General features: G+C 42.2%; 1 protein-coding gene across 8 annotated transcripts in view; it reads right to left on the bottom strand.

Moving 5' to 3' along the window:
- esrrb (estrogen-related receptor beta) overlaps positions 1-17,348 on the bottom strand; it is a 45,008-nt gene extending 27,660 nt beyond the window's left edge. Inside the window, exons 1-3 of one of the 8 annotated variants that reach the window (XM_082515240.1) lie at positions 17,131-17,348; positions 10,056-10,124; positions 579-988 (exon numbers count right to left, since the gene is read on the bottom strand). In XM_082515240.1, the coding sequence (XP_082371366.1) occupies positions 579-975 (397 nt within the window). In that variant the 5' untranslated portion in view covers positions 976-988; positions 10,056-10,124; positions 17,131-17,348. Of the gene's footprint in view, positions 1-578; positions 989-10,055; positions 10,125-13,654; positions 14,205-17,125 lie in introns of those variants that run through there. The other 7 variants (XM_082515238.1, XM_082515234.1, XM_082515235.1 and 4 more) reach the window with 7 other exon arrangements.
- Positions 17,349-17,474: the final 126 nt, after the last annotated feature.

The raw sequence follows: 17,474 nt of genomic DNA on the forward strand, positions 1-17,474 counted from the left end.
ACAGTCTCACACTAGTCCCGTCCCCCCCCACACACACACAAGTCAGAACAAGAATAATAAAGCATGCACTCTGCACCCCCCCAAGGCATCTGGACAAACAGCCCCCACCCTCCACCAAATCTGCCCTCTGAGTGATGATATTGCCTCCATCAAACTCCACCCACCATGACAGATGATGTCATAATCTCAACAGTTGCCTCCTCTGTGTTCAAGTCTCCCTCTTTCTCTTTTATTTCAGTTTTATTGTAAAGATTCTTTTCAAAACGCATAATTATTTGTTAATCATTAAAGAGAATTTTATTTTTCTGTTTTGTTTTGTTGAGTTGTGAATAAATTAAAAACAGAGCCTGATATGTTTCTGGAGGCTACTGGTCCCCTGTGGTATGAGGCATCTTCCACACTCCAGTGATTTATTTTTTTTTTACATAGGAAAGTGTTTGGACTGAGTATGTTTCAGTGCTGTTGTGAGGCCAAAGGTGTCTTGTATGGAGGGTGTTTTGGTGTTCTGTGATGCAGCGACATGGGATGAAATATCTTGTATTGAGTGTTTGTCGGGCGGGGTGTAAGAAGAAAAATACCTTGTATTGTCCTTTTAAAAAAGGCTTTGCAGGCCTCACAAGAGGCTACCCCATAGTGATACCCCGAGGCTATATCTCCACAGACCAGGCACAGCCTCTTGGGGAGGGAGTTCAACATGTATTCGCACTTTATGGACGAGTCCTCCATGATGGTGCTGGAGCAGTCGTCATAGCGCTTGCGGCAGGTGCCAGCCCCAAGCCCGCTGGGGGTGAACATAGGAGGAGAGTCCAGGCCGTTCGAGTGGCTGTTCATGGTGCTGACATAGCCGCCGCTGGCGTCCGAGTTGCCGCTGGGGCTGTGGTGGCTGACCGTGTCGATGACCGAGGAAGGACTGGATGGCTCCGTCTTGATGTAGGACCCACAGCTGGAGGGTAGATGCCGGTCATCAGCGGCCATTCTATTCAGCAGCCTGGAAGGGGGTGGGGGGTAGGGTTGATAGGAAAGAGGGTGTGGAGGGTGGAGAAGATGAAGATGATTAGCAGAGGTCTTCGGAGAGCAGTAATGAATCTCATCAACCAGCCAAGTGACAGAAGTGCAGGAGACAGCAAATTATTAGATTATATGGCAATTCAGAACAACTGTAACAGAAATGCTTCTTTCCTTTAACGAGAAATTTGGAGTGAATGGAGTGTGAAAAGATGAGCGCTAACATACTGCTTATTTACAACTACAGAGCAGAACAACTCACTTTCACAGCTTTTACAGTGGAAAAACATGTTTGATTTTCTTTTCACAAAGGAGAGGAAACTGAAAAGAGGACAGATGATAAGTTTCGTGTGGTTGCAGCCTTACGTTTAAAATTGAAATTTAAATATGTAGTCATCTCTGTTTTTTTTAATCTTTCCAACTTGTCTGTCTACACCACTGTGCCCTAACAATCCCTTTACACCAGTCAACCAGGGGGAAGGGAAGTGCTTCATTAGCCACACATTACAGCAGCTGCGAAAGCGCTTCAGAGCAAAAATACACACCAAACACGGCGGCACAAGTCCGTACGCCACACAAACCCAGTGAAAAAAAGGTAGTTGAAAGAGAATAAGAGGAGGAGAGAAAGGGCACTCTGAAGACTTAACACACCCACACACACAGAGCGTGCACACACATCAAAGATGGGGGCATCTCCGTAGTCTAGAGAGCACAGTGGACCTTGGCTTGTCTCCTTGAGTCAGCAGTCAACCAAAAGGAAACATGATGGGAAGATATTGACTTTTTCACTGTCTGCCTAATAACTGTATTTTGGAGTACATGCAATCTGATGCTGTAACGTGTGCAGACTAAAGTGCAGTCTTTTGACTGCGGCCACAAAATCCTCTCTGAAGCCTCTCCTGCCCATATAAATCTACTTCAGTTCAGCTCTATAACCTTTAACTTGAAATTGCACTAAGAGAACAACGAAGAGGGGGAAAAAAACTTATCCTGGACACACTCAACTCGTTTTTCCATCTGCAAATAGAGTGTATTGAAGAGGTGAAGTGGTGGAGGAGATGAATAACTCAATCTGCTGGGGATGCCGTGTAGACACAGTAACCTCTTAGGGTCAAGGCGAGGTCACACACTAACATACGCACACACCCCTATGCATGAGGGTACCACTGAAGGGGTGAAAGGTTACCTGCACTTGCCTACATTAACAAAATTGAGCCTTGCGTGGCTTATGCAAATTCAGTTTCAAGGGTTTCTCATGAGTGGCAGCTAGAAAGCCCAAGTTGTGCTTTAGCACATTAGTTTCATTAGCATATTGCCAACTAACGGTAATGTTTACATATTTGACATGTCAGGTTTACCATCAACACGGGGAGAAGATGCTGTTTCCCACTTGGGCTCCTATCTTTTGGACTGGACTGCTCTCAGAGCACTTCAGAGGAAACAGGAAGCGAGAAGCGTATGCTGTGGTGTCCGCCGTTGGTTGGCCACACTGCTTCTCGCTCTCTGAGGCTGATTTAATTGTGAAGATGGGTGACGGAGGGGTTCAAGCCCAGGGGTCAGTGGGTCAACCTTATTTTCTCACCCTGGATTCCAGGGCCCGTGGAGATGGGGGTCAGCGTGTCAAATTAAATCTCATTCCCGGGTTTCCCCTCCCTGCTGTCATGTATATTCATTGGAGCTCCAGGTGCCTAGCACTTCTGGAAATTCACAAAAAGGTTAACTGCTAAAATAAATAATAAAAATAAAAAAAACGTCCCCTGTTAAAACCGTTGACCTTGTGGAATAAGCTCTTTGCCCGAGCTCTCCTGGAATCCTTCTTGTGATATAAAACCTCTCAAAATATAAAACTGACACACAGCCGCCATCCTGTTTCGCAAAAAGCAATCCAATACATGCTTTATTTCCTCTTTCTTTCACTTACTCTCAATTTAACCAATTCATGCAATAACTGTATAACGGGTGGTTGTTAAGAATTACCGTTTTTTTTTAATTACCTACCTCTACTCTTAAATGGTTTGCAGAAAAAAAAGTGAATCATGTTCATGCCTTTCTAAAATAGATCTCGCCGCTCTTAATAACGAATGCAGATTACATACCCATAAATTAATGCACGCTCTGTGTTCATCTGCTTTATGTTCTCCGTTTCAGGATGGATATGTGCACCTGCGCGACAGGGCACCTGCACTTGGCTTATTAAAGGCTATATATTAAAACATAGGAGCACAAGATGGCTCCATTTAGCTTTTATTTCAGAAATTCAGAGTAAGCTTAACCCAAGTTCAAAGGCCACCTCGAGGGTGACACTTAGCATAATTGCATAAGTGTCTTAACTGTTTCCCCTCCAGCTCAATGTGGTCATTTATAATGAATGTGCTGGCTAGAATCCCCTTAACTCACACCGCTATGACACATTATATCACTGCTATGCTTATATTTTTAACAAGCCTGCATATATTGATTAATGATACTGAGGGAATACTAACCATGAGAACCTGGCGTATTAATCAAACAGTCGAAAATATTTCTATAAATATTGGTAATCTCTAGTGGGACAGGGCCAATTTAAATCTATAAATACAACTGTACGGGAAAATGAATTATGAACATTAAATTGTTTGACAGCAGCAATAGTCCCGATAAATAATTCAATATGTGGGGCAGGTGCTAATTAGCTTGTGTGCCACAGACAGAGCAGACAGGAAAGGGTGTGTTGAACTGAGACTTGATGCTGTAAAATCTATAGTTCTTTCTTCCTTCCTCAAGGTAAGAGCTTTTTTCTCTCTCTCTTTTTTTTTCAAAATCTGCTGCCTGGCTGCCTAAAGGAGCAGCACTCATCTAAGACACAGTATCTCCCCCTCTCCCATTTTCTCCCTCTGTTCCTCCTCCTTTTGTTCCCTTTGTACCGATCAAAATTCATGCTGAGTAGTAGGTTATGGGCCCGCAAACGCACACTGCGCAGTTTGGTTTTAATCTGATTCCACCTGGCCCTCCTAACGGCATTTCAGATCCCTAATATCATTCCACCAGTGCTGCTGTGACTGGGATTAGCCGGCCTAATGATGTGGCAGCTCGTATCACACTCACCGTTCCGCGATTTCCGAGAGGAGAGCCACGGAGCGCTCTTTCCTAACATCTCCACTCTTTCCCTTTGCCTGCGAGCGAAATTCTGAACATTGGATGACACTGTTATGAGAACGGAGAACATTCAGGATCTAATTGAGCCAATTTGTAAGTATGCCTGCTGAGAGCTAGCAGCTCTCTTCAGGAGGATAGTGACATCTTCCATTTTTCTCTGTGTGACTGCCACGCTCTCCCTGTTTCATGTATAAATCCCAAGCACAGAGTACAACCCTGCGCTAGAGACTCAACTCAAGCAGCGAGTACATTCCTCATGTCCTTTTCACTCTCAAGGCCGCCAGATGCCAAAAAACACAATTTTTATAACATTTGCTCACCTCATCTTAGAGTGTCACACTCCTGCTACCTGATCAGACTGCACAAGCGAAGGGGAAGAACGGGTAGGCGGTGGGGGTTGACATCTCAAGGCAGGGCGATGGTGATATCAGATGCCCCAGTAGGGGCAGATCTGTCTCGTGGGCCTCAGGCGATGTGGCCTGATAAGCCACTGGCCCCAGAGTCAGCGGTGGCAGGACGAACTCAATTAGCTCCTGACAGACCCCCTTGCAGCCCAGCGCAGCCTCCTCAGCACAGCCAAGAACCCGCTGGCAGCTGCCACGCTGACCTCTCCTCCAGGGGCCACTGCCACCTTTTACCGCTCCAACACACACACAGAGCCAGGGACTCATTTTTTTGTAAAAGCGAAAATCATGGTCAAAATCTACACGGCCCCACAAAAGTCACAGAAATACGCACAGAGGCTTGAAAGCCACCAAGGGTGCTCGCCGCACATTCACACGGGGGAAAATGTAAATGAAAAAGGACCGAGGCTCAAGGAGGGGTTGGTTTGGCCCCTGGGAGAAAGGAAGGGAATGGAGATTCCAAAATATGGAGTGTGCCTCTCTCTGTCTAACTGGCTCCAGGTTAATGACCACCAGGGGAATAAGGGCCAAAAGACTCTTGGGGCAATGAGCATAAGTGTGTGTGTCTGTTAGATTGGTTTATGCGCTCATATGCGAGTGTGTATTTGCACTGCAGACAGAATATGAAAGATGGAAATTTGGGGGTTGGCGGTGTGTCGTGTGGCTGACGGCGGTGGTTTGGTTGGAGGCAAGACCGGCACTCCACAGGGACCCATTCTAATCTATGAGGAAGAGGCCCCTGATTTTGGAGTTTCTCATTCATTAGAGACAGGGAGAGGACTGAGAGGAGGGGGTGGACCTGAGGAGAGGGGAGGGGCATCTTTATTAACGGATGTGCCAGACACTCAGAAGACGCTGACAGAGATTTATGATTTGCAGATCTATGGAGGCAAACAAAAGGAAAGCGGAGGGAAAAAAAAAACAGGAAAAGAGAGAGTGAGTGAGGGGCTACATTAGAAGAAACAGAGAAGAGAGTGTTTACTGTTGTGATGGGGAGTGAGGGTCCCAGATCGATAGTCAGGAGGCTACAGGGGCCAGGGCAGGGTTACCACTTCTCAGGGACTGCGCTGCTGCTGCTCCGTGGTGCTCTAGCAAAGGATTATATTTAGCTGCTTCACAGCGATGTTACTGTAGTCTTTATAAAGCCATGAGCTCACTCCACTACGACAACATGAGCCCCACGCTCCAGCAGCACCACAAGATAGAGTCGACCAAGAAGCAGATCACATCTATCGATCGCCCCTCCCGCTCCTTCCTGTTCTAGAGACGCTGCTGGCAGAAGAGAGAGGGCCTCTCGTGACACAGGCGCTGCTGTTTGTCTGACGTAAACTGTCTGGGCCGCTCTGGGCAGATCTTGTTCTTATAAGGGGCTGAGTTCAGGATGTTGAGGGAAGCAACCGGCTAATGACAGAGCTTCTGTCAGTGGAAGTGTGGGTGGGGGGGTCGGGGGGGAAGTAACCGCCGTCTAAACTTCTTACGACAGAAAGCAAGGAGTTAACAATCTTCTATGCAGAACCAGTGGGAACGGCTCTCTGCAGAGTTGGACAGCTCATCACGCTGTATGTAAAAAAGGAAGTTCAGGGATAATTCCGGCCTGCCGTGCCGTTACCAAAGATTACTTTTCATTACATCCATTATGTGGCACAGTCATGGTATAATTTAGCAACATGAATTTACAATGGCTCTTGATAACTACAAAAAGTAATTATGGTGCATGGCAAAAATAAAAAATAAAAAATTAGCCTTGGGGCCTAGAAAACTTGGGGTTAGGTGATGACATCGGACACAACCCTGTGTTGTGTGATATGTTACCGATACACAGGCAACAATATCACAGTACGTTCTCCTGCGATACTGTGACATGGAGGTTTCTCCCCTTTACTACAGACGGTTTAACTAAACCGTTTCTTTGTCATGTGATGGTTTTAAAAATGTGAACATTTATTAAAACTGCTTAATTAAATTTGGCTGTAAAACTCAAATAAGAGCACGGTGCAAATAAATGCACTAACAACGAGTCGTTTTTTCTAAAATTGTAAAGATAATGTATTATTCTCAGGAATGCATTATAGTGATATATTATGCAAATCCTCATGAACAGTGTGATTCAATACAATCTGAACTTTAACACTTTTTCTTAAAAAAACTGCACGTTCAGTTTTGCACGATAAAAGCCGACTGCTAAAGTTTTGCTTAACTGCAACAAATCCAGTAAAAAGCCAACAGATATCAACCACAGCACGCTCCATGAGGAGGGAGGTGGGATTATAAAATTTGAATAATGAAGAAAAGAAAAAAGTTTGCGCATAACTAAAAGTCATGCATTGCAGTTCAGAGAGCATTCAGAGATATTTGTGGAGCAAACCAAGAGAGAAAACAGGGCTAATTTTCACAGAAAGTTGCAAGCTGTGCTGGATGATTTTTTTTATTGTTTGTGTGTCTAAGTGTGTGTGTGCCTGTGTGTGTCACAAACAGAAAGAAATATTTTTATAAAGGGTTAAGGCTATTTAACACAGTGCAATGTAAATCACAGGTTTAGACACAGTCACTGTGCGTAGAGGGGGACGGAGGCATAGAGCCATGCATGAAATTACTTCATTAATCTTCTTCTGATAGGCCGTCCTTGTTTAGGAGGAAACTCTACCTGCCTAAAACAAAGAGCCAATCCTGCCTCCACCACAAATTATCCCCTTTATCAGAAGAGGACACAAATATAAACAGACACACACACACACACGCGTAAATACACAAATGCTAGAGCAAAATTAACAGGTCAAAAATCGGAGGTTTATCAGGTGTTTCAGACGTGACGGCGTTTGCAGAGGCTCACGGTCAGTGAGCAATCACAGCGCGGCGCGCGATACGACATCTGTGAGTTAAAGATGTAACTTGATTCCTCGCGTTTAAAGCGTTGTTCGAGGCACACAATTCAGACGACTCCAAAACGAATTGCTGTTACTCAGAAACACCATTGTTATGACTGTCACACGCCACAGCAGTCGACACAGTCACAGCAATAGCCTCTAGCTTTTTACAGGCTCATCTCTACCAGCTGCCACACATTCTCCATAAATAGTGCTGGTAATAAAAAGGCGGGTGGGCCTAACTGATTTATATGGTTGTGTCCACCACCACACCATTCAGGAATAATTAAACTTTGGGGATATTTCCTGAATTAATGCATCTCCTTCAGGGGTGGGGAGGTGGGGGGGTTGACATCTAAACGTGCGACGCGGTTTTTACCAACGTCTCGCGTCACAGGATGTAGTGGGAGAGGGGGCCTCTCAACATTTCGACAAGCAGCCACTCAGTGTGTGAACGTTTGATTGTACTTAAGGATGCAAGGGCGGTCTCTTAAGGTGACGTTTTAATGTGCACATGTTTTGTGACCAACAGGCAAATACTCATATAAGCACACGGTCGTATAAACTGAAGGCAGATGCAGAGGAATACACACACACACTTTTACACTAACAAATCTGTCAGTTATCAGATTTAATTATTATATGACAAGAAAAGTTGTAAAAAAATGTTAACCTCTAATAAAAACTGCCCTTGATGACAGTAAGGGTGAACAGCCTGATTTTCAGATTGAGTTATAATTTAATTTTCCCTTTGCTTCCATATTTGTGTCACTGAAAAGTTTGGAGAGCAGACAAGAATTTGGTTATTTGGAAACCGAGCACAAAAATTAGAAGCTTGTTCTGATTTATACAGTATACTGTATTTATCATTTATAATGACTCCACATTTAAAAAACTGAAGTCTAAACAACACCAAAGACTAAATGTGTAAAATGTTCTTACATTTAAGACTTTCACTAACTCTTATTTGACAAAGACATTCAAATATTTTTGCGCTGCTTTTTAATTTATTTATTTTTTACATGAATTAAAATCTCAAACAAAAGTTGCTTTTATTTTTCTAATAGCAGGGTCCAAATATGTAAGCACAGAGACACTGACCGGCGTTTTGCACACTGTTCTGTTACTGGGTGATTATTGGTTACATCTAATTGCCCAGGGCAAATCTGGGATAAGCAATAGTAGTGCTCTCTCTCTCTCTCGTAGACACACCCGTAAGACAGCCTCTGTACACGCAGCATGTTTTCAGTTTAACAATTTCAGCAGTTCATGAAGCTGAGCCCTACAGCTTTCTTTAAGGCTGTGCTCTGCGTGTTTCAGCACATGAACCTGAAACATTCGAACAGCTCTCCAAAAAGCGATGACAAAAAAAACGTTATTCCTCTAAAAGCTGTAATGGGTGGAAGGCTCACGCAGACCATGCATAGAAGACCTGGTGAAGCTGTCAGTAGGAATCAGAGCTGCTTCAGTGATGGACGCTTCCAATATTGATTTCATAAATAAACAAAGCTAAGCATCGATCTTAATGTTATTTTGCATTTCAATTACTGCTCCGAAACATAACCTTCAAACAACTGACCGCTCAATACTAATAGCCTTCAATGATAAACACCCATATCGTTACCCACCTTACGTCATGTCATTTTTTAACTAAGTGTGAATTACTGAACCTGGAGTCGCACAATGTGACTGCAATCAAATAGAAAGCAAAATGTTTGCACAAAAAATGTTAAACTTTGTAATCACGGCTGATTTTGCTTTTAATCTTCACCGTGTGGTGTTTTCTTGTAATGCAACACTCAACAGCTCATGCTAACGGCTCTTTTCTTGACCGTGGTGTATTTCCCAATTTCCGCTTTCTATTGTAGGTGTGTGTATGTGACTGTATGTATGTGTGTGTGTGAGGATGCATGCATGCATGGATGTGTGTAAATGAAGAGGAGCCCTTCAGTGTTGGAGCAACAGGAAGAAGTGCTGACGCACTGTGTCAGTGATAGCACTCTGCTGCCACAAGGGCATGAGAGCCCACATAGGCTAGCATTATCCTTCTAGACTAATGGGCCTGGTTATTTTTAAACAGATTCTCACACTGCGGTGGAGGTGTCCAAGGTTACCATGGATGAGAAATCAGGAGGGACGCATGCAGTGACATTTGGTGATATCTGTGCAGGTGGATGTTATAAAATAGCCAAAGAGGTATTGTAAGTAATCATGAAAAGATGTAAAGGCCAAATATCAAATAGGCTCTCAAGAGAGAGCATGTTATTATGAAAGCATGATCTTCCAAAACTGACCAATACTAAAAAGAAACATTCAGAATCTGGTCTTTAGTAAGTTTTAGAGTAAAGAAATACAGAAAAAAGAACCAGCCTGGATCCTGAAACCTTCTCTTGTCCTTTTATTTTATCAGTTAATGACCTGGGAAATAAAGCAACACAAGAAGGTGCTTGATTTGGCAGCTCCTTAAAAGCCAGCCTCAGCACTAACAACTATGAACCCAAATACCTCTGAAGCTACAGAATTGAGACTATCTAGACATTGCCAACACACTCTGCATCACCATTTGGCCTGGAGAGAGACAACATGCTCCCCCCGCTCAGCTTGAGCTGAGTGACATATTTACAGTGAAAGTAATGATACTAGATACCAGAAATGAGAGGGCTCCAGCGTGGCCAGTGGACTCAGGAATCTCTCTAATGAATTGGACAACAAAGCCCTGTTGGTACAAGGAAGAAGTATTTAGAATTTGGCAAAAATCTGAGCTTAAGCACATTAGGTTTCTCTTTAAAAGGCACACATCCCAAAAAAACTCCTAACATTTGCTCTGGGAGATGAGGCAAGTAAGAGCAGGACAGGTGGGTTGCCTGGGCTCCATGCTGCAGCTACAGAGGCCACCGGCTCCTGGCTCATAGCGGGGTGGCAATTCTCGGCCAGGAGCTTCTTCTGGTAATGTATTCTGAAACCAAATTACCGTAAGCTGATCCCATCTGGGTAGCGTCTGTGCACGGCTGCTTTGGTTACCCACCACTGCCTCTAGCCTGTGATAGCATCTCCATGAAGACAGCAAAAATCTGATTAACCCTATAACAATGAAACACTTGGTCAAAGAGCAAGGAGCTTTTAACTTAAGATACACTAATGCAATTCCCTCGCCTTGTTTTCTGAAACCTAATAAGAATCAAGTGGACGGACTGCTAGAGATGGGTGTTTGCAGGCTTTAATGCAGCAAGCTGGGAATGAAGTCAAATAAATTGAAATCTAATTCATCACTGTGTGTTAACTTCTTTCTGCTTCTCTGAAAATACATTAAAAAGCTCTTATTTCATGAAGGGAAATTGGATAGCCTAGTTAGTTTATTGCAGTGCCTCTGCCAGGGCTTAAGGGAAGCCTGGGTGTTGATGGAACATTTAGAAGCAGAGAGAAGTCACATCTCAATTCGCTGCCACTCAAATGTTGTGTTTTCTAACAAGCACTGAAAAACTTACACTTGCAATCCTCAACCAGAGCTGGTTTCTAAAGAGAGTGCAACAGCCAGTGCAACACAAGTGAGTGCAGAGAATCTAATTCCACTACACGATAAAAAACACTTGGATTTAAACAACTGAAGCAAAACTGTAAAACGGGGCGAATGTAATGGGAACATAAAACATTATTAGAACAAGTTGCAATAACGTCGACGTTTCTTTTCAATTGATTTCCAACATTAAAGAAACAAGAGAAGCATCTCTCTGTTTAAAAGATAAAAACTCTCCTTCCAGCTAATTCCCAGGCAGTATTGATGCCTTCGGTTCAGTATAGGTACTACAGTGATACGGCACTACACTGTTGTGCTAATAACATAGAGCACATACGTTCTACTAATCCTCTCACTTAAGCATCGCGGCCGCATCCAGCGCTCAGTAAGAGGCTGCAAATACCAGTGCATAATTAGCAGAGAGCTACTGCTGAGCCAAAATTACCAGCAGCACACAAGCATGTGCTGAAAAGAGCCCACAAATTAACTGTTTTGGGGGATTGATATACGTTCACATTACTGCTGAGCATTCCTTCATTAAGATATTTTAGGTTTACTGATTGCCATTTCAAAAGAAATGTAAAAAGTTACTAATATGTTAAACACCTGTTCACAACTGAGCTTTGAAAGAGTAGATTTTCTGCTCACCGTCAAGTACAAATATAATTATTTATATTCAGCATAATCACTAAATTATATTTAATGTTTCCTATTATTTTAGACAGATTTTAAATCAGCACAACATAACTACATCTCTGATAATAAACAAACATAAATATACTTCACTCTTTAAGTATTACTAAAAAATATCCCAGCACAGCTACATAAACTTCGTCTTTCACACCTGAAAAATGGAAAAACAAATACTAGATTATGTGTAATTTCTTTAAGAAATACAATGAAAAAAATCTGAATTCTGACACCTGAAAGATCAAACTGATTTAAACTAAAAGACTTACTAAGCAATTACTTTTCGACATAATTGAAAATGTCCTAAAATTTAAATGTTTAATGTTTCACCTTGTGCAGTTCATATAGTTCAATTTCTGCTGAAAACTGGATTTTACAGGAAACCATTAATGAGTCCATTAAAAAATGAAAACTTAAATATGTGATTACATACTGGTGTAAATATGTAAAGCTCTTCTAAAAGAAATAAAAATTGCAGTGGTTTTCTTTTCCTAATTAGGAAATACAGACAAAAGAATACAAAAAAGACATTATGACTTGAGCCCATCGTACCTGACATGCAATAGAAATGTTCACTTTTTTAGGGTTTGTTTAATTTAATTTTAAGATGTATCAAAGAATGAAACTACACAAAATACATCTTAAGGGAAAAAAACAGAGATGATTCCATTTATTCCTTATTATTCATAAGTATCCTAGAAGAACTTTGAATTTGCAGTGATTAAAGCTCAAACTAAAAAAGTCAAAAAAGTAAGAAACACTAAGAGAATTGAGCTCTAACTGTTTTCTGTTAATGATTTTCACATTTTTTAAAATCTAATTAATTAAAAAAAACTAAATATCTTATTTATGGTAAAACTGAATAATATGAGAACAACACTAACAAGAAAAAATTATTTACCAAAAATATTAAATTATTATAAAACACTGTCTAATTTGGGAAAAGCTCCTGAAATTTCTTTAAACTTCTACATAATAACCCTTATAATTATTATCATTTACAAAATATATGATTTATAACCTGCTTAAATTCATAACAAAAAACTTTAGAACAGCCAAATGTCTTAGAGGCTGGTTTTCATACTATATCTGTTATTGGTTGTTGTTAGATATATTTGTACCATAATGATAAAACTGCTTCTAAAAAAGAATAATAATAATTACAAAGAAAACTGGTGATACAAAAAATACCTTAACTAAAGGTAATTTGTTTTGTTTTAAATGTAAGATACTGGTTGATTTAAAAAGTTTGGTGAAGGCACTGTAAGCCCAGACTGTCCCAGCAGCCAGGAGCTGTCGAGACAGCAGCTTGCCCGGCACGCCGCTGACTGGGACAGACCTGCCGCCTGACTGAGGTTACAGGGTCCTTTCATTCGTCTTGCCTGGCTACAAATATATATTACAGCGTGTAATTTATCCTCTCCAGTTCTACGGATTCACGTTAATCTCTCCTCTTTATAATATCATTCTCAGTCTGCCTGGGTGGCCGGATCTAGGGACAAAGCCATCAGCAAACAAGCTCCTAACCAAACTGGACAGGCACCCCCCAAATTCTATAGAGTAAAAAAAAAGGAAAGAAAAAAGGAAAACACACACACGCACACACACACACACACACACACACTGCTTCAAAGGGCCAAGTTAAATCAATCAGCCATGCTCTGAAAGATATTTATAAAACATACATCATGATGTGCCACACACCCATACACGCATTTACACAGTTGCACCTGCTCTGCTGCTCAATCCTGTCAAGTCCAACGATATTTAAAATCCCTCAAAACAACGAACGGGAAAAAAAGTGCAGGTAAGGAGTTTGAGTTGGCGTTAAGAGGCTATACAAAAAGAACAGCCAGGAATTAGAAAGTTAAAAGTTCAGCGCCTCGACTAGTAGAAAAGTAAAAGAAGAGTAGGTAAAGAGCAGATTATATTTTTTTAAATAGAAGAAAAATGAAAGGAAAATACAGGAAAAAGCAAAGGGATCAACGGCAGAGGTTAAAAAAGAAATAAAAGGGGGAAAACAGAGAAACAAGTGCACCTACTGGTTATGATAGCTGAGAGGGTCTGGAAGACAAAGTTCTGAAATGTCCATCAGTCCAGTTTTAGCATTCCAGGAATGAGAGGAAGAGGAAAGAGAAAACAATTGAGACCCGCTTCTTTCCCAAATGATAGCAAAGCACCCTCAGAGACAACGCTGCCGAAAACCCCCTCCAGCACCGCTTCCCCCCAGCCTGCACAGGTATGCTGGACTCTGATGGATTGAGTGGGCGTGTGTGTGCCTGAGCATGTGTGTTGTGTATGCGCGTGTGTTTATGTATATATGAGTGGGAGAGAGAGAAAGAGTGTGTCTGAGTGTATGTGTGAGAGGCAGAGAGGGAAAGAGAGAGAGTGAAGGGGGGAGGGACAGATCGACAGGAGAGGTAAAAAGGGGGTGGGGTGGGGGGTGAGAGAAAGCTAGAGAGAGAGTGAGAGAGACAGAGAAGCGCAGGCAGCAGCGGGATGAGCGCTAAGATGGAGAGAGCATGAGAGTGCGAGCAAGAGGAATGACTCTTTCCATGGTCGGGATAGGGCTCTTTAAGACTCAAGGGCTTGATGAATATGGAACAGCTGCTGTTGGCTGGCTCTGAGGGGCAGGACTTAAAGCGACAGAGGGGGCCGGCGGTGCACTGGGGGAGGAGGGATCCAAACGCTCGCTCACACTCTCCGCTATGCACAACATGCATGGCTCACACGGACATAGACAAAACAAGCTATCGCATGAACAACAGCGATCTAGCGGTCAACACACAAAGTTTCCATCTCATGATATGACAGAGATGGGTGCTAGAAAGTTAAATAAATAAGATGATAAAGAGAAGTAAGGGGTTTTAAGTATCAGGGGAAGCTCCTAGTGTTCATAAAGCAAAAATAAATCAGAGTTTCAATACTTGCTGTTCTGAATTGAGTGGTTTTTTAAACAATATAAAGCAAGGTCTCTTTAAATGTGACATTTTACCTGCTGTATCTCTTTAGTTTTCTGTGTTATATCCAACCGTGCTGGGGTTAATTTGAAGTGGTGTCATAAAGCAACCACACATGAACACTGAACTTAACCAAGCAACACACACACCTCAGAGATATGACTGCACGGCAGTACTAAGCCTGCTGTCACACACTTCAAGTTTTTTTAAGATCAAAATGATACCTGCACTGTTACACAACACATGATAAAGTCAGATCTGACGCCAGCCGAGAGCAACACTATAGAAGTTCCAGCGGGCAGTCGAGTGCATCCGCAGCACTTCGCTTTCAAAAAGCAATAGCTTTCAAACCGCGCTGAGGACAGTAAATGTATTTATTGAGCGGTGTCATTAGCTCCATTCGCGGGTGTTACATGTGAGGGACCATTGTGAACCTTTCACCACCTGTGAGAGATGATCTCAAGCCATAACTCATATTCTCGAAGCCCATCATCTTCTAAAGCAGCAGAAAATCCAGCTCTGTCTCTTCTAACCCCAGCTTTATAAGCGCCTGTGCTTCGCTGTTGATCAAGCTCAGTAAGAATGCAGAGAATGCAGATACCATTTCACAGTCAGTGAGGGTCTCCATGTTACTGTATCCCCACATTATAAGAACAGAGCTTACCATGGTATCTTGGCACTTGGTCGAATTGAACTGAGAAGAAACAGCAGCTTGCCCATTTCACAAAAAAAAAAAAAAAAACCTCACAAGGCGGCTGATAAGAGCCTTCAGACTCTTCAATAAAAAAGTAAAGTTTGAGTGAGTGAGGAAGCGAGGAGGAGTGATCTAGCGACAGATTCATGCAAAAAAGGGTGTGTTGTGTCGTTTTGCAGCTCTTCAGTTTCCTCTTCCGAACAGGAACAGCACAACACCCCCCCCCCCCCCCCTCCCCCCCGGAGAGGAATCCGGTTCCATTCATCGGCTCACGTTTCTATAATCAATGCAAAAACATCACGCAATCCCTATTGATCATCACAGGCCTATTGATGTGCAGCAATGGTGCCTCTAAGGTGGCATCACATCACACAGCATCTGCTCCCTTTTTTGTGACAAAACAAAATGACTAAATAAATGAAAATACAATCAAGGTCGATGCCAAATCAAACACCTGTCAGTTTAATTTACCTAATTCAGGAATAAAATCAAAATTACAGTTCTTGGGCTTCAATACGAGCTGAATATTGAATAATAAGGAAGACAAGGCATGGGTATAGATTCAGCCAATTTCAGGTTGTTGGTTGTTGTTCAAGTTGTCTGGTAAATGATGTAAAATATTTTTAAATAGTGCAACAGCTACAAAAAAATTATTGTTTTGTGTTAAATGCGCTGAACAGGGCATACGTTACAGTAGCAGTGATGTTAGGAGATCATATTATTACCAAACAGTCTCATGACAGACTGGTTTCTAACTTTTTAACAGTGATAACTGCCGTCATTTGACGAATCACATTTCTGCATATTTCCTATAGGCCTCCCGGGACTTGACATCATACATACTTTTGTCATGCAGTGTGAGCCATGAAAGCCATGCTGCTGTTATCGCTGCTTCTTATCAGCTCTGTTATGAAAAAAAAAAAAAATCACAGCTTGTGGCAGCTGTTTGACAGAAAGGGATCTGATTCAAATAAATAATAGACCTGTTGTAGGCAAACACTCAATCACACTTGAACGGGGCTGAAGTTGAGAGACTAAAATTTTTCTTTTCCCTTTTTCGGGTTCTTTTTTGTTTTTTAAATTGAGATTCCTGTTTGCATTCTTCAAGCCTGCTCACCTCACACCTGCCTGTTTGTTGGTTCACATGTACTACATGTATGCAAGTAAAACAGTAATTAAGGTGTGTTGAAAGTCACTTCAGGTGAGAAAGGCAAAGAACCTCTACACAACCATTAAAGACTTGGTACTATTTGCATTGAAAGTCTCGACACTGACAAAATTACACCTGTTTGTGTCATAAAACGCCACACACAAACACACATACACTAATAGCACTGAAAGCAAATTACAAAGTTCTGACAACACTGAGGCAACCTGAAGAATCAGTGTGCTTCAACAAGTATGGCATTAACTCTCTAAATGTCAAGTTAATTTTATTATTAAAAAACAAATGATATTAAAGTCTGTTTATGTAAACAAGTGTGGGATAATGAGCAGAAAAGCTTTAAAACAACTTAATGTCCTTAAAAAGACTGCTATAAAGTCGTATTTTTTCCTTCCTCGGAAACTAAACCTGATAATAGGCCTCACTAGTTTTTACCCTATGGCAGGCATACAGAATTAATCATATAAATATCGTAATTGATATGATTTATATGACCAGTGAAAAAGGTGGTGTTGCACGTGCACTGCGCATGCTTTAATAGTAAGAGCTAAACTGCCCGCACGCTGACGTTATTCAAGCTAAAAGATAAGTAAACTAGTATAAAAATTTTAAACCTATTAAATCAAACTCTTAAAATCACGTGTGTTGGATGTGTAATTGGAAGATAAATACGGTTGATGAACGTGCCGTGTACCTTACTCGGACAAGTCATGTCACATCCCCGGGCTGAGCACCGCGCACTGTAGAGGTGGTGTCTCCAGGTTGTAGTGGTGTTGGTGGTGGTAGTGTGGCTCTGTGTGTCTGAGCGCCGCGTTTAACTGTCACACAACGGCAGCCGCACTATCCACTCCTCCTCCGGCGCGCGCCCTGTGGCTAAACCAAACATCTCCACCGGCAGGCAGCAGGACCCGGCGAGCGGGGTCAAATGTGAATCAAACGCGGGGGGGAGGGAGTAGAGAGGGGGGGGGGGGCTCTGCTGTGCTACGAAGAAAAACAAAACTTACAGCTGATTCACCCACTTTTTCTTTTAGGTCTTGTATAAA

This window comes from Aulonocara stuartgranti, assembly GCF_965226115.1.
Source record: "Aulonocara stuartgranti genome assembly, chromosome: 19".
NCBI classification, from domain to species: domain Eukaryota; kingdom Metazoa; phylum Chordata; class Actinopteri; order Cichliformes; family Cichlidae; genus Aulonocara; species Aulonocara stuartgranti.